Source organism: Oreochromis aureus, linkage group 6, assembly GCF_013358895.1.
Source record: "Oreochromis aureus strain Israel breed Guangdong linkage group 6, ZZ_aureus, whole genome shotgun sequence".
Taxonomy (NCBI): domain Eukaryota; kingdom Metazoa; phylum Chordata; class Actinopteri; order Cichliformes; family Cichlidae; genus Oreochromis; species Oreochromis aureus.
This window is the reverse complement of record NC_052947.1, coordinates 24,303,036-24,327,614: the sequence shown is the minus strand read 5'-3', so window position 1 is coordinate 24,327,614 and position 24,579 is coordinate 24,303,036. Positions and strand designations below refer to the sequence as shown.

Below are 24,579 nucleotides of genomic sequence, written 5' to 3'. Positions count from 1 at the left end.
TTAATAGTGAAAGAGGAACTTCTGTTTTACTCATCACAGAGGCCTTTAATTTAGGCGTAAACATGGCAATTTAAGTTGCAGAGAAATGGACCAAAACCACAAAGGAAACCACTCTCTAAACCTAATCAGTGAAATTTGTTTGGACTGTTTGTCTAGATGCAACACAGGAAGTGGAGTACATCCTGCTGACACCAAATTCAGATAATAAGACAAAAAAAGGAAAAATAGAAAGATACAGTGCTTAGCAATTTTACTACACCACCAACTAGCGTCAGGATTATGCAGCAGCTCCCATAAATTTACAGCACTGGCACCAAAATCATATTTGGTGTTTGTGTAATGGTTAATCTACCAGTATGTGCAAACACCTTTAATCAAAATGTATTTAATGCTAAAATATAGTTATCCATGAATTTTCAAATGTACTATTTTAGAAACACTGGTAAAGCACATTATTGCTTTCTTGATGCCAAATTGCAATTATTTACATGCATTTCTTACCATGAGCATAAATAGTTGAATTTTACACTTTGTTAATATCTGACTTCTCAAAGACGTTCAGTTTGGTGGGTCAAATTTGGGTATTAAAATGTCAATTCAGTTTATTTGTGTAATAACAATATAATTTTTAGTTTTAAACAAGTTTTTGACAGATTTTCTTAAAGTTTGATCCATTGTCTTTATGACAGGTGGTCTAAAAAAATGATTAAGCACTGTATATGAAGCATGACTTTTAATACTACCATAAAAAGATTGGGATATTTTAAGAAATACTGGGAAAACATGACTGCTCCAAAAACACTGCACACTGGTTATTACAGTTTATGCCTACAGCAGTTAAGAGCCCTATTAGGGTCTCTAGTAACTGCATGGTCTGTATTGTTACTTCTGTGCATCGATTTTGGTTTCCTGTGTGTAAGAAAGAGATTAGAAGGTTTTTATTTAATGTTTAATTAGTAGGAATAAAAATATAGAAAATTAGAATTTTTAAAAATTACAAAAGTCACCAGAAATATTTAAACTTTCAAAAAAAAACTACACTTAATTATACAAGCAGGCAGAGAGACAATCAGTGCTGAGATGCTGCAGGAGCTTATAGATGATAAAAACTGAGTAGCTTTTATAGGATAAGCCTTCATAAGTGGATCCTTGTCAAGGCAAACTCATCTGAAAACATCTACTGTTGTAACAGTGATCCTCCGCTCTTATGGCTATGACTGTGACCGTGGCCATGGCTATGACTGTGGTTGCAGCTGTGGCCAAAACTCTGTGGTGAAAAGTGTCCAGAGCTGTGTCCTGCAACATGTCCATGAAGACTGAGAGGTGGTGTGGGACTCGCCTGGTGTGGCCAGCCTTCATAAGTCATGGCAGCAGTGTTGGCAGTGGGTAATGGAGCATAAGCCTGCACTGGGTAAGATCCAGGAGTGGGATTGATCTGTGGAAGCAGGGTCTTCTTCCTGTCCTCGGAGGAAGCTGGGATGAACATATCACCGCTGATGCTCCTGAACAGCCTGAAAGGCAACAACTTCTCCAGAACTCCAGCCTTGGCCTCAGACATGTCCAGAAAAGAGACCCATCCTTTACCGTACATCACCCCAACCAGGATGGCAATCACATTACAGGGCAGCACACAGTGAGGGACCAGAGCAGTGGTGATAACAAGGAACACCCAGGGAAGGGCCATAGTGGGAAAACTCACTCCACAAAGAAAGGCTTTAGTCATCTTTGTGTGCATGGTAGTTATAGCCACAGAGGCCAGAGTGACGGGAACCAAACCTTCGGTGTGACCCTGGAAGCCGTCCTCCTGCAGGAGATCCATGAAGCTGTAAAACAAGCCTATGATCGAGGACAGCAGGAGGAACAGAAAGAGGAAACGGACTGTCCCCACACCTTTCTCCAAGCTCCCGCTGAGAAACACCAAAGTTGTGATGTTCAGAAGGAGCTGAGCAAAGGTTTGGTGGTAAAAGGGAAACATCAGGATGCAGTATAGGTGTCCGTTTTGAAAAACACTTGCGCCGATGCTGAAGATGCCTTGTTTTAAGCTCAAATATGTTTGGATTGCAAATAAAACACACGATATGATGCTCAGTGTGACAATCCCGCTGGTGAAAGCAGGAACAATATCTTTGATAATTTTGCAGATCATCTTAATATGCTCAGTGAGAGCCATTTTACCATCCAACTCAGGATATCCACGATTAATGAGCTAAATAGAAGTTGAGCAAGACTTGCCGAACTGCTTCATCGATGTCTTCACTTCCTACAGAGGAAGAAGTGCCATTTCCGGGATGTTTCGAGGCAAAGGCTGCTGTAACCTTCTCAGGATGTTTCCAAGTTTGATGGATAAAAACAGCGTGCAGTCTGTGATGCAATATTTCGATAAAAAGCACACCAAATTAACTTACTGTACAAACATCTAGCTAGGTATGAATCAGGAAGGCTAGCATGGGTAATAAGATAACTTCTCGGTAAACCTGTCAAAATAAGTTTCCCGCTAATTTATTTTAGTAAAAACGTGTATTTAATTATGTGGCAAATAAAACAGACCACACATAAAAACTTTAAAGGTTTCAAAAAGGTAAAACTTGCTTATCCATATGCTGTGGGAATGACATGAAGACCTGTTCTAAGATTAACCAACGACATTCAAGTCATATTTTGAAAAACACTTTACTCAGCTTCCGGTTTTAACTGCCCACCCTCTTCATTTTATTTTTAGCTATCATTCACACATCTGCGCCTTCTCCTCAAAGTGGAGAGATGCACTTTTTTCTTCACCACAACTATTTGTACAGGTTTAAGATACTTCAGTGATCTTCATATAACAACATGTTAGACTCGTAAATAGTTGGGAGATTGAGCATGCATCAAGACACCATATTAGACTCTGAAACAGCGACTGAAAAGCTCAATAGTTTATAAAGGTTTTAAAAATGACATAAAACTGTCAGTGATTAAATGCTACAGTCAATAATTACGAAAACTATAAATAATAATAACTCAGTTCGAAGAGCATGAAGGAAACTTAATGCAATACTTCAATGCTCCCTTTGTTTTACTGAGCAAGTGAGACTTAAATATTTTTTTTGCAATTTGAACCTCTCACACGCATTAATGCGTCAAATTGTGATAACGCTTTTTAAATGTTTTTTAATAAAATGTGCTGTGGAATACCAGCATCACTAGACAGCAGTAAATGTCATTCCACAGATAGATGCCTTCAAAAACATCTATCTGTGGAATGACCTGGGATTTTTATAGACATCCATCTTCCTGTGTTAGTCCAGTCTCAAACATTGCAGAGAGCTGTAACTGAATTCTTGTTTAAAAATATTTCTCGAATTAGTTTTACATATTTTATATATTGTTATATTATATTGTTTAACTGTGAATTGTGCTGTTCTTGGTGTTATTCTGTACATCTGTACATTCCTTAATTACACCTCTATGAAAAGTGCATCCAAACAAATTGCTATCATATTTTATTTTATTTTAAAAAATAAAGTACATATAAGAATTACACGCGACACCAAAGCCTTGTTTTATGAATCCACTTGTTAAAAAAAAAATCTGAAAAGAAGTCTGTCCCCCTTCCGGTGTCGTACGGTTACTGCGGCGGATGTTGATGTTTTGTTTCAGAGCTCTCAGAACGATGTGAAACTGTATCGTCTCCGGGACTGCTCGATATTTTTGTGGCCGTCTTCCCGATACTTTTTGTCCCATTTCTCTGTAAGGTTTCGCTGTTTGTCGGCATCGTGTCTCTCCCGGTGTCTTTCCCGGGAAGCGCGAGGCCGAGTCGTGCGATGATGGAGGACTTTGATGAGATCTACGAAGAGGAGGAGGAGGAAGAGGAGGACGAGGACAGGGCCGCGGAAGAACAGCTCCTTAAGTATGCTCCGGACCCGGTAGTGGTGCGAGGGTCCGGCCACGTAACTGTGTAAGGAACTGACAGAGCTCACGGGGGTCTACAAAACAGTTTAACGTTACTGTAAAATGCGGCGGCTAACACAGCTTTCCGTGGGTAACTGGTGGCTAGCTGCGTTAGCTGCCGCTGTTTGGCCTAGCCTAGCCAGTTAGCTTCTAACTTAGCAGCAAGCTAACTAACCGAGGAGTGAATGATCGGGTTTAGCCTCAGACACATTTGCCCTTTCTTGAGATTTTTTTTTTATTGTAGCTGTTGTCAACGTGTTCCCATCACTGATTTCATTTTTCTGGAGTTAAACAGCTCTGGAAGTTTGTACTTATACCGACCATTACAACTCAAGACAGTACTGTGTCAGTAAATGGGTATTCTCACAGTTAAAGCTAGTAATAATTAACCTTCCATTCTTGAGTAAAGAAATTGTATTCTTAAGTAGTTGACTGTACTAAGAGTAGAGCTTTTCCAAACAAATATACGCTTTACTTGTTTTTTCCGTTTATCTTACCTTATCTCTTCTAAAAAAAGGAAGAATATCAAGCCTACTACTACTACTAAGAATAAAGACGGGAAAGGGATAAAGGTTGCAGTTTGTTAAAATTTTGTGCCTTGAATGGATAAATGTACCCCCGCCTTTCAGCCAATTTACATTTGTGGATTTAAAAGTTGGGTTTTTGTTTGGGTGGAAATGAGCTTACAGTTGAGTTACTTCCAAACCTAAATCTGTGTCCTTACCGTTTTGGGGAGTTTAGCCTACTGGTACTGTTTCTTTAATTTTACAGTGCCTCACATTCATTCTCACAGTGTTTGACACTACACTGCTCTTAACGTTGAACATTAGATTTGTCTGTGTAATTCAAAATAAACAGTGACAGAAGCTAAATAAGCAGGTCTGTGTGATAGTACACTGATGTATGGGATGTTTGAACTGTGTATTATGTATTATCTTTGAATGTTTTAGATGAATTATAAAATAATTATTTTTGTTCTGGTAAAGTAAATAGCTTCTCTTTGTTATGGATCTCAGAAAGCTGTTGTGATGTTTTTTTTAATGTCTGCACTAAAAGTATATTAAATCTCTAATAGTGGTTCATGTCTGATATAGTTTCATCTTTAATGTTGTAAGTAAAAATGTAATTTTTTATCTACTTTCAGGTTTGGACTCAGTAACAAATTCGAGTCAGAATTTCCTTCAGCACTTACAGGAAAGGTGAGTGTGTTGTTTTTATTGAAAGCAAACCATGACCATGTGATTCAGATCAGAATCAACATGTAGTGCGTCATTTAAATTAATTTCTTTCCGTTTTTTTCCCATACAAATTACAGATATTTGATGCATATTTAATGGTGCTAAAAATGTGAATACACTCACTTTTAATAATAAAAGTTATACTGTGTGCTTCCCTTAGGTGGCACCAGAGGAATTCAAAGCCAGTATCAATCGTGTGAACAGCTGCCTGAGAAAGACACTCCCGGTGAATGTGCGGTGGCTTCTGTGTGGTTGTCTTTGTTGCTGTTGCACACTGGGCTTCAGTTTGTGGCCCGTCATCTGCCTCAGCAAAAGGGTGAGATGCCCATTCACTTCGTCCCACAGTTTGAAAATGTTATACAGAGAATTTACCACATTTGCTGCAGCATCACAGTGAACACAACAAAAAATGTTGTGCACTAAGTTAATATGAGACCGTTTTTTCACAACAGTATCATCTAATATCTTTTTCCAGACAAGAAGATCTATAGAGAAACTTTTGGAGTGGGAAAACAGCAGACTTTACCACAAGGTAAGCAGTGAAGGCATCATTTGATATGTGTGGGCTAATGAAACTTCTCTAATCTTCTCTAATCACTGTTTCTGAACTCTGTTTCTGTGTAGTTGTGTTTGCATTGGAGACTAAGCAAAAGGAAGTGTGAAACCAACAACATGATGGAATATGTAAGTATTAGCTCTTTTCAGTGGTGTAATTATCCCAGTACAGTTAATGAAAGTATACCAGGTGTTACACCCACTACCAGATTGCGTTAAAAAGCTGCTGTTTTTAACTCAAAAGGTACTATTTTAGATGAGACATTGTGCCGAGAGTTGGTTTCTGGTTGTTCATGAAGTTACAGGTTTATCGCTGCACCATGGAAAAGTATCATATCTCCAACCTTTTTGAACGCAGATGTTAAGAAGTTATTGTATCTGCAGTGTATGCTTGCATGTCTTTGATTGATTACTGTAGCACATTGTGGCTCAGTTAGTCCAAAACAAAGGGGTAAAAAAAACTTTGTAATTGAGTACATTTAGTTGTTGAGTAAATAGGGCTCCTGCAATCCACAGCCCTGGACCACCTTGTCTTGTGTTGTCCATTAATAAAATATTACATATTAGTTTAACCTACTAGTATTAGCATTTCTTATTACTGACATTATCAATTTTGTGTCGTGGTGTCTGGACTTCTATATACAGATGTTGTTTATCCAGCCGGCTTTCAGCTCCTTCATCCGATTCTGTGCCAGTTTAATTGTGTTTAGAAGAGGCTGACGTGCACTTCTAAATATAAACGCAGCATATTGATTCTTGTAAAGATACACAAAATGTAATATTCTGTGGTCGTTATCTGTTAATATATCTGGCTTCCTCGTAATGCTAACACAATAGCCATTTATCCATCAGCCAGTTCCTCTTTTTCATAGCTTTGCGTATAGCCATGGGTAGCCTGCTTGGTTTTTTTGTATTTCAGAAAAAGTAACTTTAGCACGGTCTGCTTAGTTAAGTTGGTACTCAGAAGTAAACAAATAGGCTTGCACAGGTTTGCATCTGTGACCCAGTTAGACGTGAGACGATGGCTGTTTTGATATAAACGCTGTGGCCAAACTTCTCCACGTGAAGTGAGGGTTTGTTTTTTTCCACTAATAGCTCTTTTCCATCAGTACCTACTGGGTCGGCTCAGCACAGCCTGACATGGTTATTAGGGGTTTTCATTAGATGATAGTACCTGTTACCGGGTACTTTTTAAAGTACCTGTTACACAGAAACAACACCGTGGTGCCCGTGTCTAACGAAAAGCCACAGACAGAGCAGCAGGTACGCGTCAAGTCGATCCAAGGAGGTACTAATTGGGGGGGAAAAAAGGGCTTAAATCTTGTTGAAACATCCCTGACTCACTACTGAGAGCCTTTTGTTCTATCCCCTGCAGGTAATCCTAATAGAATTCCTACCTAAGGTCCCGATCTTCAGACCGGACTAGCCTGACTACAGCTGATCTGAAACTTCCTCTGCTGCCCGCCGCTGTCACAGAATCATGATGGCTGTAAAGTTCCCAAATAATTACACTTCCTTAAATACTCCAGCATTTGTGTTTACATTTATTCTCCCTGTTTTCTCTTGGACCCATTCCCTATAACAAATCTCCAGCCTTGTTTACAAATCCAGCAGCCCCATACTTTTTTTTTGGGAGTGACATTACCACTGAACCTTGGCCAGCTGGGCAAACTTATATCAGCCTATGGGATGTGAGGGGAGAACCAGCCGTGGGCAATTTTATTGGTCTTTGGAACTATACCTGGAGACTAGACTCTCAAATTGAGTTCTGGGAGCTACGATTGGAAATGTGTCACTTTTATGTTCCCTAACCGAAGCACATGGCACAGACAGACCATGATTAAAAAAAAAACAATCAATAAAACACTTTCATATGTTACACCACCAACTTCCCCTGCAAAAAATACACGCCAGTGCATTTGTAACAGTTGGTTTGGTGCTTTCGATTTGTTAAAGGCAGAGGAAGCAACGCAACACTGAACTTCAATAGAGCCTTCATCCAAATCAACGCTGTAGCGGAACGTGGGGGTCCTGCGGGAACATGTTGGGCCAGTGGCAAAAACAGCTGAACTCAATGTCACTATTCAAATACCAGGCGTCCTCTGGCCTCTTTTCACGTCACTTCACTGTGCATCAACCTAACCCAGTGACAATCACACACTCTGACTGTACTGTATGAATGGGTCTTTATGCTACACAGATTACGTGGAACAGTTTGTTTTAAACGTGTGTCCATGTGGTGGGCTGACTCTTGAAGAGACGGCCACCGGTGTTGAAGAAAAGCTTGTTTTGTTTTCTTGTTTTCTTTGTTTTTAGCATTTGAAGGTTTGTTTTCTGTTTTGTTGAAAGAAAAGACGGACAATGTTTGCAAAACTTTTGTATGTGTGTCAAACATAAGCAAAAAAATAACCAAAATTGGACAAATCAAACACAGGATACTCTTCTTTGGTAATGGAAAAAAAAAATACTTCAATCTTTTGTTTAAGTAATTTAAAAATGTGAGCGTGCATTGGTGAAATAAGCATCTTTTGTGTAACTGCAAAGGAATGCCTTGGTTGTTTTATTTCTCTCTGGGGTCTTGTGTCGTGACTAAAGCACACAATCGCTTTGTACATAAGAGAGGCCAAGTAAAGGTGTTGATTATCTGCTGACCTTGGCTTACTCGTGTCTAAAGGATGTGGATGTGTACAAGGCAGATATTCTGTCTTAGATGTAAACTTACTCGAGATGAACATAAAGAATAAGAGTTCCACTTTGTGAGGTGTTATGTGGTACAAGTGATCTGTGTCATGAAGCAGGATTTGGGCGTTCAATATAGTATGGAGAATCTCAACAAGGAGATGAAGCAGGTCTAATATGTGTAAAGACGTTATCAGCCCTACTCTGTTCTATGAGGCGTTTTGTCTTCCAGTGAGTTGTTGTGGTTTTCTGTCCTGAAAGCATTACTGCTTTGGTTCACTGTCACCGTTCCTTGTCAGTCTGGTTTGAACCAGTTGTTTTCAGAGAAAAAGTTCAGACTGTACACAGTCTGCTAACATGTAAACATGTCGCTCTTTCCAGCAGAAGTTAGTGAACACCAGTAACGGACCTCAAAGGGTAGTAACAAAATGCACTCCGTATTGTATTCAGCATGATTTAAAGTGAGTGAATAAGAAATTAAGTAGTAAAGTGTGTATACAGGTCTGATTAGATTGCGTTTTTTCAAAAGACTTCTATAGGACCTGAACTCTTTTTTTCTTCCATCCATCCATCCATCTTCATCCGCTTTATCTGAGGCCGGGTCGCGGGGGCAGCAGCCTAAGCAGAGAAGCCCAGACCTCCCTCTCCCCAGCCACCTCCTCCAGCTTATCCGGGGGAACACCAAGGCGTTCCCAGGCCAGCTGAGAGATATAATCTCTCCAGCGTGTCCTGGGTCTGCCCCAGGGCCTCCTCCCAGTGGGCCATGCCCGGAACACCTCACCCAGGAGGCATCCTTGTCAGATGCCCGAACCACCTCAACTGGCTCCTTTCGATGTGGAGGAGCAGCGGCTCTACTCTGAGCCCCTCCCGGATGGCCGAACTTCTCACCCTATCTCTAAGGGAGAGGCCAGCCACCCTTCGGAGGAAGCTCATTTCTGCCGCTTGTATCCGCGATCTCGTTCTTTCGGTCACTACCCACAGCTCGTGGCCATAGGTGAGGATAGGGACGTAGATCGACCGGTAAATTGAGACTTCGCTTTTACACTCAGCTCCCTCTTCACCACGACGGACCGGTGCAGCGTCCGCATCACTGCAACCGCAGCACCAATCCGTCTGTCGATCTCCGGCTCCCTTCTCTTTTTTCTTTTTTTTTTTAAATCACAACTGAGTGCAGGTTTTTGGCTCTTCCACATTGGCTTCATTTTTTTTTCAGGTCTGGAAGCTATGTCCATCTTTTATATCATCTATAGTTATCAGCTAGCCTGACAAGCAAGGGGCATTTATAGGCCGTATTTAGCAGAAATACCTGCTAAATAATAAGCAGTTATTGTTTGTCACGTAAATTCCTTAAAAACACTCCAAAAAGGTTTGAGTGCTGCAAACATGGTTAAAAGGTCTTTTGGAGCCTGCCTCAGGTGGTCATATGAGGAGCTGCAGCCGGTGGCAGTTCAGTGTTAGCAGGATTTTTCAGCCCCAGAGGAGTTCACTTTGTGATAAAATATTAATTATGAAGCCTTGTTTCTGAGTGAGTTATTTAGCCTGTAATCCTGCTTCATGATGGTTACTTCAACAAATGTTTCCATGTCACAGATCACAACATGAAGCACATCACATATCTTGCATATGTTTATCATTGACAAAGAGAGGAACAGATGGAAATCAGAAAGAAGGCCTTTTTGAGTAGATTGCATAATTGTCTTTCCCTGCTCCGCACACCTTTGTGAAAGCATAAGAAGACTATGAGGTTATGTATGTCAAGAATTTGAGCTAAGCCACTTAGTTTTTGTTCACTGAGGTCTGGTGATTGCATGGATCACACTCAGGGGATTGCACTAGATTTTGAAAAGCCCCAAAATGTAGCAAAATCTCACTGTTACACCAGGGTGTCGCATATAGTACACACGTCACACGTTACTTTGAGTAATTGCTAAACGATGCATTTGAAGATTTGGAAATATCCCTGAGAAAAAAAAAGAATAACCTTTCTAACATTTCTGTGGTCTTCCTATTTAGAAAAGTGAATGAAGCACATGCACCAACAAAAAACAGATTTAGCCTTTTTATGTTAAAAGACCCAAATTCACTTGATTACTGCTGGTTTGCCTGTCGGTTCATCTGTCACTTTTCTATACTTTGAACTGTTCTGTGTAAAGCGAGGCATAGGGCCGTATGCATATTTGTGGTGTGTGTGCATGATGTTTGCAGAAGCAAATGTTCCGATGTAGATCTGACTGTGATGAAATCCTGCACAAAATATTAGTCCTTTTTATATGATCTTGAGTGGTCGTATGTGTGCGTGTGTGTCTGAGAGACAGAAAATGTATATACATGACTCATGAGCAGATGTATGTACAGGAATAAACTTAATTAAACAAAGGTATGGACATTCTTCTCTTCAACTCATTTTTTATTAACTGCTTCCTTGGCTGCTATTATTTGCTAGATAATAAGCACTGACAGGCATCTTTGTAAGGTACACCAGTCCACCTACTCTTTCATTCTAATCAGCCAATCAAATGACAACAACTCCGTTTATTTAAGCATGAGGACGCAAGATAACCTGCTGAAGCTCAAATCGGAACATCAGAATGGGTAAGACGGTTGATTTGAGTAACATTTAACATAGCATGGCTCTAGGGTTTACAGAGAGTGGTCAGACAAAGAGATCAAGTAAGCTTTAGATTTAGAAAATGTGTTAACACCAAGAGGTCAGAGAAGAATGGCTTAGTGACATTTATGACTACTTCAGTCTTCATTGAATAGATCCACATTACTTCGGACCATGTCCAAAATGGTCTTCATTCCACTCTTAGTGAAAAGCTTCTCCAATAGGTTGAGATCGTCGGGCGTTACGCTGCTCAAGGACAGATCAGTAGTCTGTGTTCCGGGGCCGAGCGCTGGATCTGGGCAAAACCCTGCAAGAAGACATTTGTAAATAAAGTTCATTCATAAATTTGATTAATCTATGACCTTATCAAACATGGCGGTTACAAAAATATAAAGAGTATAAAGATAATATTAGATTGAAGAAGTAACATTCAGTTCAACTGCAGTTTCTAGGTTTTCATATTATATAAAGGTTCATACCTTTTTCTGAATCCATGATAGCAGGGGATTCTAGGTTCAGACACTCTGTCTGCTTTGTAAACTCTTCCAGCTCAGCAGCAGACACTTTAACTCTCCTACCTGGGAGACAGAAAAAGTAGATAGAAGGAACCATGATATTGAAGGAGAATTTGTGGCCATGAGCACATGAGCAAGGCCACCTCTGAATGGCTTTTAAAATCCATTCATGCTTGAAAATCCAGTCCAGTGCGACTGAATTGAAGGAATTCTACATAGTAGAGTTTTGAAAAATTCCTCCACAGTGATGTGAAAGACTCATTGCCAATCATTGCAAACGCTTGATTTCAGTTCTTGCTAACCAGTTATTAGGTTTAGGGACAATTACCTTTTCACACAGTGCCATGTAAATGAAATATTCCTTTAAGAACTGTGTTTTCTATTTGCTTGGGTTATCTTTGTCTAATCTAAAAATGTATTTGATGATCTGAAATATCTAAGTGTGACTAATATATAAAATAGAGAGAAACCAGGAAGGGTGCAAATACATTTTCACAGCACTGCAAGTTTTTAGATGTTTTATTCTTTAAAAAAAAAAAAAAAAAAAAAAACATTTCCTAATATGCCTTTAACTGGCAAGTGTTATTTGTAACTGGTATTTCAAAGGGCAGTGTTCCGATTTAATAAGCCATAGAACAGTGGAAACCACTGTTCAATGATTAGTCATTGTTTTATTTTGGAAATTAGTGGCCGGCGTGTCATAAAAAAAAATACTTACGTACTTTGACATTACAGTATTTAGGTGTGTCATTGTTCTTACTCAGGAGATAGAGAGCTTTAAATGTGGTTCTTCCAACGGTTTTATTTGAGTACATAACAAGGCAGTCAGGACAGCCAGTATTCAGCAGGACAGTAGGATATTGGTAATCGTGCACTGTGGACAGAAATACACATCAATCGATATATACTGAAAGTGTTGTGGCAATGCTAGGTCCAAAGTCTAAATCTGGTCATCGAATGTTTGTTCCCTCACTAATACTCACCCATACTGTTGTTAACCAAAGTCATGTTGGTTTTCAGTGTGGAACACATGCCCCTCCTTTTAAAAGATAAAATTAAAGAGATTTCTAAATTCACATTACTTGAAAACAGTATCACTTCAGGCAAGGCTTTATCATTTTTATTACATTTTTTTGAATTTGAAGATTATTGAATGTATTAGCCTCGTTGGCAGCAGTGATGTTCATCCAGGCGGTCACCCCAAGCATCTTTGTCAGCATGTTGAATCCAGGTATGCCTAAGCTCGCTGCTATTTGTGTCCATTTTCCCACCAGCTGAAACAGATGGTGTATAATATACAGGGGGTAAAATAAGTATTGAAAACATCACCAAATTTCTCAGTACATGTATTTCTAAAGGTGCTATTGACATAAAATTCTCACCAGATGTCAGTAACAATCCAGCCAGTCCACACATGCAAAGAAATCAAACCATAGATATTATGTGTAATAATGAGAAATGAAAGGAGGAAAAAGTATTGAACACGCTTACTGAAATTGTGTTTAATACTTCATGCAAAAGCTTTTGTTGGTAATGACAACTTCAAGACGCCTCCTAGCCGCAGGCATCGCTCAGGTGTGATTTTGGTTCATTCTTCTACACAAATGGTCTTCAAATTCTGAACGTTCTGTGAGCCCTGCTATGAACTCTAAACTTTAATTATATCTATAGATTTTCAATTAGATTCAGGTCAGGTGATTGGCTGTGTCATTCTAGCAGCTTCTTTGGCTTTGTGTTTGGGATCATCGTCTTGCTGAAAGGTCCGTCCTCATTTAATCTTCAATATCCTGGTAGATGCTAGCAGAACATTTTTCTATTCATTTTCCTCCATTTATATGAAACATTACAGTGCCACATGACGAAAAACAGCCCCATACTGTGATGTTCCCAACTCCAGACTTCACTGTTGGTATATTGTTTTTGGGGTGGTATGCAATGCCTTTTGACCTCCAGACATGGCGTGTATTAAGGCATCAGTTCAGTTTTGGTCTCTACTGACCAAAGCATATTCTGCCAGTATTTCTTGTCTAAATGTTGTTCAGCAAACTTTAAACGTGCTTTAGCATGCTTTTTCTTCAGCAATGGCGTCTTGTATGGTGAGCGTGCATACAGGCCATGGCAGATGAGCTGATTCCACGTCTTTTTGTAGCTCTTCGCAAGTGCTCCTTTGCTTTTGGACAACTCTTCTGATAATTCTTTTCACTCCACTGTCTGAAAACTGGCGGGGAGCAGCTGGTCCTGGCCGGTTTATGGTGAAATTATGTTCTCTCCTGCCCCAACAGTGCTCACTGGAACCTTCAGATCCAACATAACCGTTCTGGTTATGTTGGATCTGAAACATACTAGGTTTAAAACACATGGGGATCGGGCTTTTCAGGCACTGGGACCAAGGCTGTGGAATTCCCTGGCGTTGTCTTTACGCTGTCTAGACTCCACTGACTCCTTTAAAAAGCAGCTGAAGACATTTTTATACAAACAAGCTTTTAATTAAATTTTTCACTGTTTTATATTATTTTATTTGTATTTTTGATTTAATTGTGAAGCACTTTGTGATTTTTAGCTGTGAAATGTGCTATATAAATAAAATTTACTTACAAGTTTAGGCATTCTGATGGATTGGTTTTATCCATCATGAGCTGTTTCTTGTGTGACACCTTGGTAATGAGACAACTTTTTATAGGCCGTCAGTTAGAATAGAACCAGCTGACATTAATTTGCACTAGGGGGCAGGATTGCTTTGTAATTGCTGATAGATTTCAGCTGGTGTCATGACTTCCATGCCTTTTTGCACCTTCCTTTCTCCATGTGTTTAATACTTTTGCTCATGTCATCCTATTATTAAGCATAGCTTAATTTATGGGCATCGATGGTTTGATTTCTTTGTATGTGTGGACTGGATGGGTAGTTACCTACATCTGGTGTAAATTTCATGTAATTTTGGTGGCATGTTCAAAACTTATTTTACTCAGTGTGTATGTGCAGAAAGTGATAAGTGAAAGGTGAGATAAGAGGGAGTCTGACCTCATTTTCATCCATTTCACGAGGCTGGAGTAGATTCTCACAGCTTGTCACAGGAGCTGAGTGTCCAAGAGACAGAAGACCGAGCACAGCTACAGCAACGTGAACAAACTCCATCATGGCTCATCTGCTGATAGTGTGGCTTCAGACTTTAAATGTGTTTTAGACATACAAGACTCAGGCCAGTGTAGGTGACGTATTGCTCAATTGTTTACTTATGTGCTGTAATTTTACTTAGAAGAACATTACAGAAATATTTACTCTGTGGCAGTACAGTCAGGGGGGTTATTTAAATGTGTTGCGGCAATGTCACCTAAGGGAATTTCACCCATAGGAAATAAAAAGATTGACATGTAAATGTAACAAATTAAATTAAAAGCTACCTGGGTTTGGAAACACATCCTGGCAAGAGAGATGGATTCAACGATAAAAAGAAAACTTTACTGAAAGTAATACTATAAAAAGTTAAATGGAATAAAAATAATAGAATAAAAATAAAAATAGACTGTCTTTCAGCCTAATAGTGTCCTCATATCAATTCCAATAAATGTCTTGATGCATGCTCAGTCATCCAGGTAAGTAAATCCCAAAAGGTTGATTCTGTTCATCTGGACGTAGCGTTTTTAATGATCAAGGAACTGACCTCACAGCCACTGTTCATTCAGTGGGCTAGTTTCATGCAAACCTGCAGTCAGCTGAGACTGAAGAAGTCACTTGGATGAGTGACGAAACGTCTCTCCCACTGAAAACGCTAAATCCAGATGAACAGAATCAAGCTTTTGGGAGTACCAATGAAGAAAAATAATAGATGTTGGGATGGACTTGGTAGCTGGAGGCTCTAACAAAAGGGAATGAAAAGAAACACAGACACTATAAGTCACTTCACACCCAGAGTGCTGGTCAATAAAAGAAGTGTGAAAAAGCAGGGCCACAACCAGAGAGGCCACGCTGCTACTGGCTCGATCTTCTGGAGCCAAATCCAGCAACTAAAAAGGATCAAACAAGATGATTAGTAGTTACAAGAGCTGGACTTTATAGTTTTACAGTGTTCATAATGCTTTGTCCAACCATCAGCAGACTGAGCCCAACCGGAGCAACATGAACAAACTTTATCATGGTTTGTTAAATGGGTCTTTAGTACATGGTGCATTAAAGTGACAAAACTAAGTAATTTACTCATGTGTTATGATCTTTTCCTCTTAAAGCACGTTCACATTGTCAGACACCTTAACTCTCCTACCTGAGAGACAGGAAAAGTGTTAGCACGGGATTGCTGCAGGCTCATGTCAGGGCACTACGATGGTACAGAAGTATTTAAGTTAGCAAAAATAATATTACCTCGGGGAATTTTCCTATTTTCAAACATTACAGCATCCATTTGTAAGCAGCAATATTTTGTTTTGTGTGGTTAAGGAAGGTATTTTAGTACAATCATGTACAGTAAAAAATTCTTTCTGATTTCTAAGTTTTTTGCATATTTGTCACATTTCAACGTTTCAGATCATCAACCAAATCCGAATATTAATCAAAGAAACATAATTAAATACAAAATGCTGTTTTAAAATCATGTTTTTATTTCTTAAGAGAAAAAGGCAGGCACAGATCATGTGGGGGAAAAGCACATTTTTCATTTCATACATTTTCTTTTCCTTTTTTCACTTAGTTTAAAATTTTAACTTTAACTGTTATGTGGATGTCCTCATCTAGATGGCAGTATTTGGAAACTACAATTATTTATTAAAAGGCCTGGAAAAGAGGAAACGACTGTAAATCATTGTTTTTGATGTTGTTGTAATTTGGGAATTAGTCACCAGCATCTCTTTCAGCTTTAATAAATTAAATGCATGAAGTTGGACCATAAAAAAAAATACTTAAGTACTTTGACATTACAGTATTTAGGTGTGTCATTGTTCTTACTCAGGAGCTGGAGAGCTTTGACTGCGATTCTTCCAATGGTGTTATTTGAGTACATAACAAGGCAGTCAGGACAGCCCGTATTCAGCAGGACACCAGACAATCGGTAATTGCGCACTATGGACATGTGCACATACACACCAATCAATATATACTGAAAGTGTTGTGGCACAAAGTCTAAATCTGGTCATCCAAATGTTTGTTCCCTCAGTAATACTCACCCATAGTGAGACTGTTGTTAACCAAAGTCATGTTTTTCCGTGTGAAGCACTTGCCCATCCTTTTAGAAGATAAAATTAGAGAGATTTTTACATTAATATTATTTGAAAAGGTCTTAAAGATATGAGGAGATGGATTTTAAATTTGATTCTGAATTTAACAGAAAGCAAAAGAAGATAAGCCAGTATAGGAGAAATGTTCTCTCTCTTCCTAGTCCCTGCTGGTATTCTTGCTACAGCATGCTGGATTGACCAAAGGTTTTCCAAGGGGGTTTTAGAGCAACTTGATAATACTGATTCACAAGCTAGAAGTAATAAACACACAAACTGGCTTTTCACCATCACTCTGAGACCGCATGTTTCTAATTTCAGTGATAACAATGTTACTGGAGACCAAGATAGTGTGATCTAGAGTGAGTATCTGATTAGACACTGTGTTTCTCAGATTTCCAGGACTGAGTGCAATCACCTACATTTTGTCTGAATTTAGAAGCAGAAAATTACAGCTGATCCAGGCTTTTATGTCTTTAAGACACGGCTGTAGTTTAACTAGTTGATTTTTATCACATGGCTTCATTGATAAATAAAGCTGGGTGTCATCTGCATAGCAATAAATATATGTGTGGTGTTTTCTAATAACATTGCCTAAGAGAAGCATGTATAATATAAAAAGCATTGCAACTGTGACTAGTTCTTGTGTGTGAAGAAGACACCCCATTTACATGCACATATGGGAATTTATCAGATACATGTTATTCATGCCAGTGACCCGACAAACATCCAACCACTGGGGTGAACGACCTCACCTGACTTATTTTGATATTTAGTCATAATAGTGGTAAACTATGAGTCCCTCCCAAATGGCCATGCTCCTCACTCTATCACTAAGAGAGACCACCAGCCACCATCTGGAGGAAGCTATTTTCAGCTGCCAATTATTCCTCCAAGTAAAAGAGTTTTAAGATGCTGCTTAGATATCACCGCATTAATGATACTCATCCAGTAATTGAACTGGACTTGTCTTTTGTTCCAGTAAAGACATACAGTAACAACATAAAAGTGATCGTTCATCCAAATAAAGCAGAAGAAATCAGAAGCTACATTTAGGCATTTTTGTTTGTTTGTTTGTTTGTTTTGTTATGCTTTTTCCATAGTTTCACACATAATTTTTAAGAAGTCATTAATTTAATTCAGTATTACAATGGACAGTTTTGTTTTGGCACAAATACAAACCTGTTAATGTAGAAAAATCATGTCCTTAATTACTCTTACGAGTGGATGTCTACGCTATTTCAGACTGGATGACCCATATAGAGTGAGATGATCTTTGGTATTTTGCTGGCACAGAGTAAAAATGGTCACAAGAAATTAATACAAAGTTATTTTAACTGATCACTTTTATCCTATAAGACATTTCTGTCCTGTTTGGAGTTGTCAGTTTTATACAGTTTTCAAAGATTCAGTTCAAAACTTCAGATCCTTCACTAGATATGTGTTTACCTTTCTCCATATATGCTCATTCATGCACGTCAGGCAGAAAAATTCTGTTGCTTTCAAATTAAAGCCTTTGATTTTAAAACCACTTACTGTGGACTGCAAGATTGTGTACTGAGTTTACTAAGAGGTACATTGATGTTACAGACTTCCTACAGATCCTTTTCAATCCCAGTGTCAAGTGACATGGTTTTCAAGATTTGTAACAGCTTTACATCATAGCAAACCTTAGGCAGTAAAATAAAAGGATCTTAAATGTGATCTTAGAGGTGAACAACAATCTTTGCACAAAGGTGGAAGGAAAAACAAACAAAGAAGCGATAATAAGACACAGAAGAACTCAACAAGGAGGGTGATAAAAGTAAACGTCCACATGATAAAATAACCTTTAAAATAAAACTGTCAGCAACTAAAGGACAGACCAGAAATAAAAACAAACAAACAAAAATAAGTAAATAAAAACAGAATAACATGTGAACAGAGAAAGAACAGGAAAAACAAAGAAAATAATGAATTATTAAAACACAGACTATGACAAAATTTCATAATTATCTCACTTTCAATGGTAATTTTGACATACCATGTTTTCTATTTTGTGTTCTAACACGTATAAATGTGTCTAAATATGTTTTAGAGATGTCAAATAAACAAGAAGAAAAGCTGCTTTGGACTATCTTTGCAATACGAGTCAAAATTATAGCAATGATTTTAAATTTTACTACTTCCCCCACTAACAATATAAAAATAATAGTTCCATCATATTAAAATGAGCTACAATCTACTTTTATCTTAAAGTGAAAAACTGGCCAAACTCTCCCATTTAAAGGGACTATAATACATGGGGTTTACATCAGATTCAACTGTAGCACATCTAAGTGCGTTTAAATTAATTCTTTCCTATTTTTCATACAAATTACAGATATTTGATGCACATTTAATGGTGCTAAAAATGTGAACAGACTCACTTTTAATGATAAAAGTAATACTGTGTGCTTCCCTTAGGTGGCACCAGAGGAATTCAAAGCCAGTATCAATCGTGTGAACAGCTGCCTGAGAAAGACGCTCCCGGTGAATGTGCGGTGGCTTCTGTGTGGTTGTCTTTGTTGCTGTTGCACACTGGGCTTCAGTTTGTGGCCCGTCATCTGCCTCAGCAAAAGGGTGAGATGCCCATTCACTTCGTCCCACAGTTTGAAATGTTACGCAGAGAATTTACCACATTTGCTGCAGCATCGCAGTGAACACAACAAAAAATGTTGTGCACTAAGTTGATATGAGACCGTTTTTTCACAACAGTATCATCTAATATCTTTTTCCAGACAAGAAGATCTATAGAGAAACTTTTGGAGTGGGAAAACAGCAGACTTTACCACAAGGTAAGCAGTGAAGGCATCATTTGATATGTGTGGGCTAATGAAACTTCTCTAATCTTCTCTAATCACTGTTTCTGAACTCTGTTTCTGTGTAGTTGTGTTTGCATTGCATTGGAGACTAAGCAAAAGGAAGTGTGAAACCAACAACATGATGGAATATGTAAGTATTAGCTCTTTTCAGTGGTGTAATTATCCCAGTACAGTTAATGAAAGTATACCAGGTGTTACACCCACTACCAGATTGCGTTAAAAAGCTGCTGTTTTTAACTCAAAAGGTACTATTTTAGATGAGACATTGTGCCGAGAGTTGGTTTCTGGTTGTTCATGAAGTTACAGGTTTATCGCTGCACCATGGAAAAGTATCATATCTCCAACCTTTTTGAACGCAGATGTTAAGAAGTTATTGTTTCTGCAGTGTATGTGTAGCTGGGATATAGTATACTGAGTGTGAACATTCTCAAAACTGTATTGTATATAGTTTATTTTATTTTTTTTATTGTGTAAATTTAATTTTTGTAAAACTAAGGTTCCACATGTCACTGTTGAAGTGAGGCATTAATCAGTGTGACACCACTTGTAAACATGCTGCATGTGTGGGGGTTCCCAGCCAGTGCTGCATGGACTCCACACTGGTGAGGCACACTCTCTGTAGCTCCTCTCCCTGTATTAAATTATACGCTTAAATTTGGTGTATTTTTCTTTAATAAGTATTAGTTCTTTTGGGTTAAAGCTCCCAAAGTGTTTTTGATTACTTTGAACGAAGAAAATAGTAATTGGAACTGCCTTTTATCTGTTACACCATCCGTTTATGTGTTCCTTACTTGTGCTAAACAGGGATGAGCAGAGGCGTGCTGTTGCTGTGTGACACTGATTTTGCTGCTCCACTTTGTGTTTTAGGTATGTTTAAATGTATAGTTTTTGTTTTCTGTGTATAATGAGTTCATGATCTGAGGCTGCACACTGAATCGCATTTTCAGCCATGTTGGTAAAAGTTAAAGTTGTTTGAATATGTATTGTGTATTTGATCCATCTTAGTGGGAATTTGAATATTATAAGTTATTATTAGTGGCTTATTTTTGACTGCACCTTGCTTCATCTTTGTCTCTGTTTTACCCCACTATAACGTTTGATTTAAATGTGGCTGTTGAGAAAAACCACACCGTTGTTTTGATAGATTGTATTTTCTTTTATATATTGTAAGCAGTGCTGCATGGACTCCACACTGGGATGAGCAGAGGCGTGCTGTTGCTGTGTGACACTGATTTTGCTGCTCCACTTTGTGTTTTAGAAATAAATCCAGTTTCCAGCCAGTCTGTGTCTGTCGTCACAACGCAGTCAACCGTTTGAAATCTGCTACATAAAAGTGGTGCCATGACCCGGATCCATCTGATCAGCCACTGCCGATCGCTGAGGTTGAGCTGAACACTTCTGACACCTGTGATATCAGCAAAATTATCTTGTGGATCCTTTTGAAAAAAATCCTCAGTGTTTTGTTAGTAGACATTTCTCCAAGACACATGTGTTAGAGTTTAACTGGGCTACATTTACATGTGTTGTATTTTCCTGGGTGATAAGCACTTTCGTATTTTTCCTGTTTCCAATTATTTTTGTAGTTATTGTTAATTTCCTGTGAGTAACATGACTGGTAGGGGCCAAGGCTCGTTTAACCTTTTCACACCAGTTGCTGGGAGAGGTTGGAGACTGTCTGGGGCAGATGAAGTTAGGGACAGGTCCATAATGTCTCATGATGAGCCATCAGAATCAGATGACATTATTCAAAATAATGCTCATGGGCGCCAGTTTTCAACCCCTGCTTTGAGTGATGACAGCACACACAAGGAGCTACGTGAGCTTATTGGTGAGCTGGGGACTCAGATAGGTGAATCAATCGCTAGTCGGTTATTATCCAGTCAAGTCCCGCTTGGTCCAAACCAGACAGCTCCAACTGAGTCTCCCAAAGTTAAGGGCCCTGATACCACTCTCGACTTCTCCAAAATGAACCTAGTGGTCAGGCAAGATATCAAAGACCCACCTATGTACCGAGGTGATGACGCAGATAAGTACTCTGTTCATGAGTGGATAGATATGATGGAAGTGTATTTGCAGAAGAGAGGTTTGTCTGGAGCCATGCAAGTGGATGAAATCTTGAACCATCTCCTCGGCAGAGCTAAAAACATTGTTAGGGTGGGTTTGAAAAGCAACTCATCTTCTGGTGCGGTGACCAACCCTGAGACCATCTATGCCATACTCAGGCGTTATTTTAGTGAGAGCCCTGGTTCTTGTCAACCATTGGCTGACTTCTATGCCACCCAACCAGTTGCAAAAGAAACACCAGTAGACTATTGGGTGAGACTTAATATCACAGCTGAAGCAGCTGATAGGCACTTACAGCGCCAGGGAGGCAAAATGGAGAACATGGAGGCAGAAATAGCCATGATGTTTATCAGAAACTGTCCTGATCCCAGCCTCGCCTGTGTCTTCAAATGTAAGCCCATTAGTAAGTGGTCAGTAATGGAAGTTCAGGAAGCCATTGATGAACATCAAAGAGAGTGCCATGTAAAAAAGAAGAGTCTGAGCTCTGCCAGACCACATCCCCTCCTAGTGGCCACTGCAACAACCACAAGTGAATCACCTGAATTTGAACTGAACCATGCCCAAGTAGGTACAGTAAAGTGTTCCCAAGATAACCCGGTTAAGACCGCTGGAGTTGTCGCTTCAGATTCAAGTGCTCTAGACCGCGTGCTCAGTATGCTAGAGAGGGTGCTAGAGCGCACTAACCAGCCTGCCCCTCCCGTAATCAAACCACAGCCTCCAGTTTCAGCCAGGTTCCCTTCATGCCAGGTTTGTGGTAATAGCTCACACTCTACACGCACTCACTGCATGAGAGAAAGGAGATGTCTAGGTTGTCTGGAGGTTGGGCATCAGAGAAAAGACTGCCCCAGAGCAACTGAGCCCATTACTCAACAAAGCAGTCCCCAGGGAAACTAGGATGCTTGCACTTGAGAGGGGACAGTGTGAGCGAGGAGTGTGAGTCCCTCAATCCCAGTGATGACATACAGACTGTATACAAAGAAAGCCTGAAGTGTGCTCCACCTGGTACTGTTGTACTTTCCCAGAACATAGTAAGACTTGATGAAGCAGACAGCCTGTTTTACACGAATGCATTGGTGAATGATAAAGTCTCTTTGCAGGCTCTTCTTGATACAGGTTCCATGGCGTGTACTTTGAGCGAAGAGGCGGAGCAAGAATTAAAGAGCGCTGGGGTTGCACTGGAATTAAGCGACATTCGCACTGACATTATGCTAGTGGGCTGTGGTGGAGTTCAGGTTAAACCCAAATGTATATGTGAGCTGGAGATGGAGGTTTATGATTGCACGTTCAGAGTGCCCGCTCTAGTGGTCCCTGGTCAGAAAGATCAGTTAATTTTGGGGACAAATGTCATCAAACACCTTCTCAGACACTTCAGGCTGTCTCCCCATTTTTGGCAAGTCCTGAGTAAACCCGAATCAGCAGAAGCACCCGAGATAGTACAGTTTCTGAATATGCTGTCTGGCATTAATAGGTGGAGAGGTGACAAAATGCCAGATGTCATTGGCACTGTCAAACTAGCTCAGGCAGTGACTCTACTCCCCAAGCAAGAACACCTTGTATGGGGCAGACTGCCAGCATCATCACCCCTCTCTGAGGGCAGTGCCATTCTGATTGAACCACCAAAATCTCAGACTCATAAGAAAGGTGTCATTGTCTGCAGAACTGTGGTTTCTATGAGTGGCGATAGGTGGGTCCCTGTTCGAATCCTGAACACCTGTGATAAACCTATCACACTGAGACGAAACACTAAGGTGGCAGATGCCTCCACTTGTGTAGCTGTTGAAGATCTTGAAGTGGCCTCTGATCAAAATCCAGGTGAGACACTTAAAGTCCAGAGCCAGACAGTGTGTAGCGACACACATAGCAGCTCTCCCTCCTGTTCTAGCTTTCGTGACAGCCTGCAGAAGGTGGGGTTGGAAGATTTAGATCTGGACTCTTGTGAAGTCTCAGACCACTGGAAGGCACAGGTACTACAACTGATCCACAGATATGAGGATGTTTTTTCCAAGAGTAAACTAGACTGTGGGCTGGCAAAGGATTTTGTCCATCGCATCCACCTGTCTGATGACCGGCCATTCAGACTTCCCTATCGACGCGTCCCTCCAGGGCAGTATCACAAGTTGCGACAGGTGCTCACAGAGATGGAGGGCGTGAACTGATCCGCAAATCCAACAGTGAGTGGGCGTCTCCACTGGTACTGGTATGGAAAAAGAATGGAGATCTCAGAATATGCGTGACTACCGCTGGTTGAATGCACGCACAATCAAGGATGCCCATCCTTTGCCCCACCAGTCAGACTGTCTGGCAGCCCTGGGAGGTAATGCAATTTTCAGTGCCATGGATCTCACCTCTGGTTTCTACAATATTGTGATGGCAGAGGAGGATAAAAAACTAACGGCATTTACAACACCTATGGGGCTCTACGAGTTTAACAGACTTCCCCAAGGCCTCTGCAACAGTCCGGCAAGCTTCATGCGTCTCATGATGGGCATATTTGGTGACCAGAACTTCCTAACCCTGCTGTGCTACTTGGACGATTTGCTTGTTTATGCACCCAGTGAAGCAGAGGCTCTCAGGAGGTTAGAGATTGTGTTTAGCAGACTACGTGCTCACGGACTGAAGCTAGCTCCTAAAAAATGTCATCTGTTTAGGAGGAGTGTGAGATTTCTGGGTCATGTTGTGACTGAATGAGGGGTTTCGACTGATCCTGACAAGGTTAAGGCGATCACTGCTATTTCAGAGGGTGACCTCATGATGGAGGATGGGGTCACGCCATCTCAGAAGAGGATAAAGTCATTTTTGGGCATGGTAATGTATTACCAGCATTTCATACAAGACTGTTCTAAGATTGCCAGGCCCCTTTTCACCCTGACTGCTGCTCCTAAAGGGAAAAAAAGTAAACGCTTTCGGTGCTGCTTCTTTCCGGAGGCTCAGCCCAAGTGACTGGAG

General features: G+C 40.0%; 3 protein-coding genes across 4 annotated transcripts; 2 read left to right on the top strand and 1 right to left on the bottom strand.

Moving 5' to 3' along the window:
- Positions 1-935: 935 nt before the first annotated feature.
- rhbdd2 (rhomboid domain containing 2) lies at positions 936-2,456 on the bottom strand. Its single transcript, XM_031741204.2, has one exon. The coding sequence runs from the start codon at positions 2,168-2,170 to the stop codon at positions 1,178-1,180; it is 993 nt and encodes a 330-aa protein (XP_031597064.1). The 5' UTR covers positions 2,171-2,456; the 3' UTR covers positions 936-1,177.
- A 1,150-nt stretch (positions 2,457-3,606) lies between these two features.
- chic2 (cysteine-rich hydrophobic domain 2) lies at positions 3,607-8,475 on the top strand. Its single transcript, XM_031741234.2, has 6 exons — positions 3,607-3,937; positions 5,075-5,129; positions 5,329-5,484; positions 5,644-5,700; positions 5,793-5,852; positions 7,099-8,475. Exons 1-6 carry the CDS (start codon positions 3,804-3,806, stop codon positions 7,147-7,149), a joined length of 513 nt encoding a protein of 170 aa, XP_031597094.1. The 5' UTR covers positions 3,607-3,803; the 3' UTR covers positions 7,150-8,475.
- An 11,471-nt stretch (positions 8,476-19,946) lies between these two features.
- On the top strand, positions 19,947-23,768 carry LOC120440761. 2 transcript variants are annotated; one of them, XM_039613972.1, is made up of 2 exons: positions 19,947-20,436; positions 20,828-23,768. In XM_039613972.1, the coding sequence occupies exon 2, from the start codon at positions 21,178-21,180 to the stop codon at positions 22,525-22,527; it is 1,350 nt and encodes a 449-aa protein (XP_039469906.1). In that variant the 5' UTR covers positions 19,947-20,436; positions 20,828-21,177; the 3' UTR covers positions 22,528-23,768. The 2 variants fall into 2 exon arrangements, with proteins under 2 accessions (XP_039469906.1, XP_039469907.1); XM_039613973.1 differs by having other exon boundaries at positions 20,151-20,171; positions 20,374-23,768.
- Positions 23,769-24,579: the final 811 nt, after the last annotated feature.

Coding starts and splice junctions, on each gene's coding strand:
- rhbdd2 (XM_031741204.2), bottom strand. CDS start 2,170: ATGGCTCTCACTGAGCATATTAAGATGATCTGCAAAATTATCAAAGAT.
- LOC120440761 (XM_039613972.1), top strand. CDS start 21,178: ATGACTGGTAGGGGCCAAGGCTCGTTTAACCTTTTCACACCAGTTGCT.
- chic2 (XM_031741234.2), top strand. CDS start 3,804: ATGATGGAGGACTTTGATGAGATCTACGAAGAGGAGGAGGAGGAAGAG. Junction 3,938..5,074: donor GGGTCCGGCCACGTAACTGT/GTAAGGAACTGA, acceptor ATCTACTTTCAG/GTTTGGACTCAGTAACAAAT. Junction 5,701..5,792: donor ACAGCAGACTTTACCACAAG/GTAAGCAGTGAA, acceptor GTTTCTGTGTAG/TTGTGTTTGCATTGGAGACT.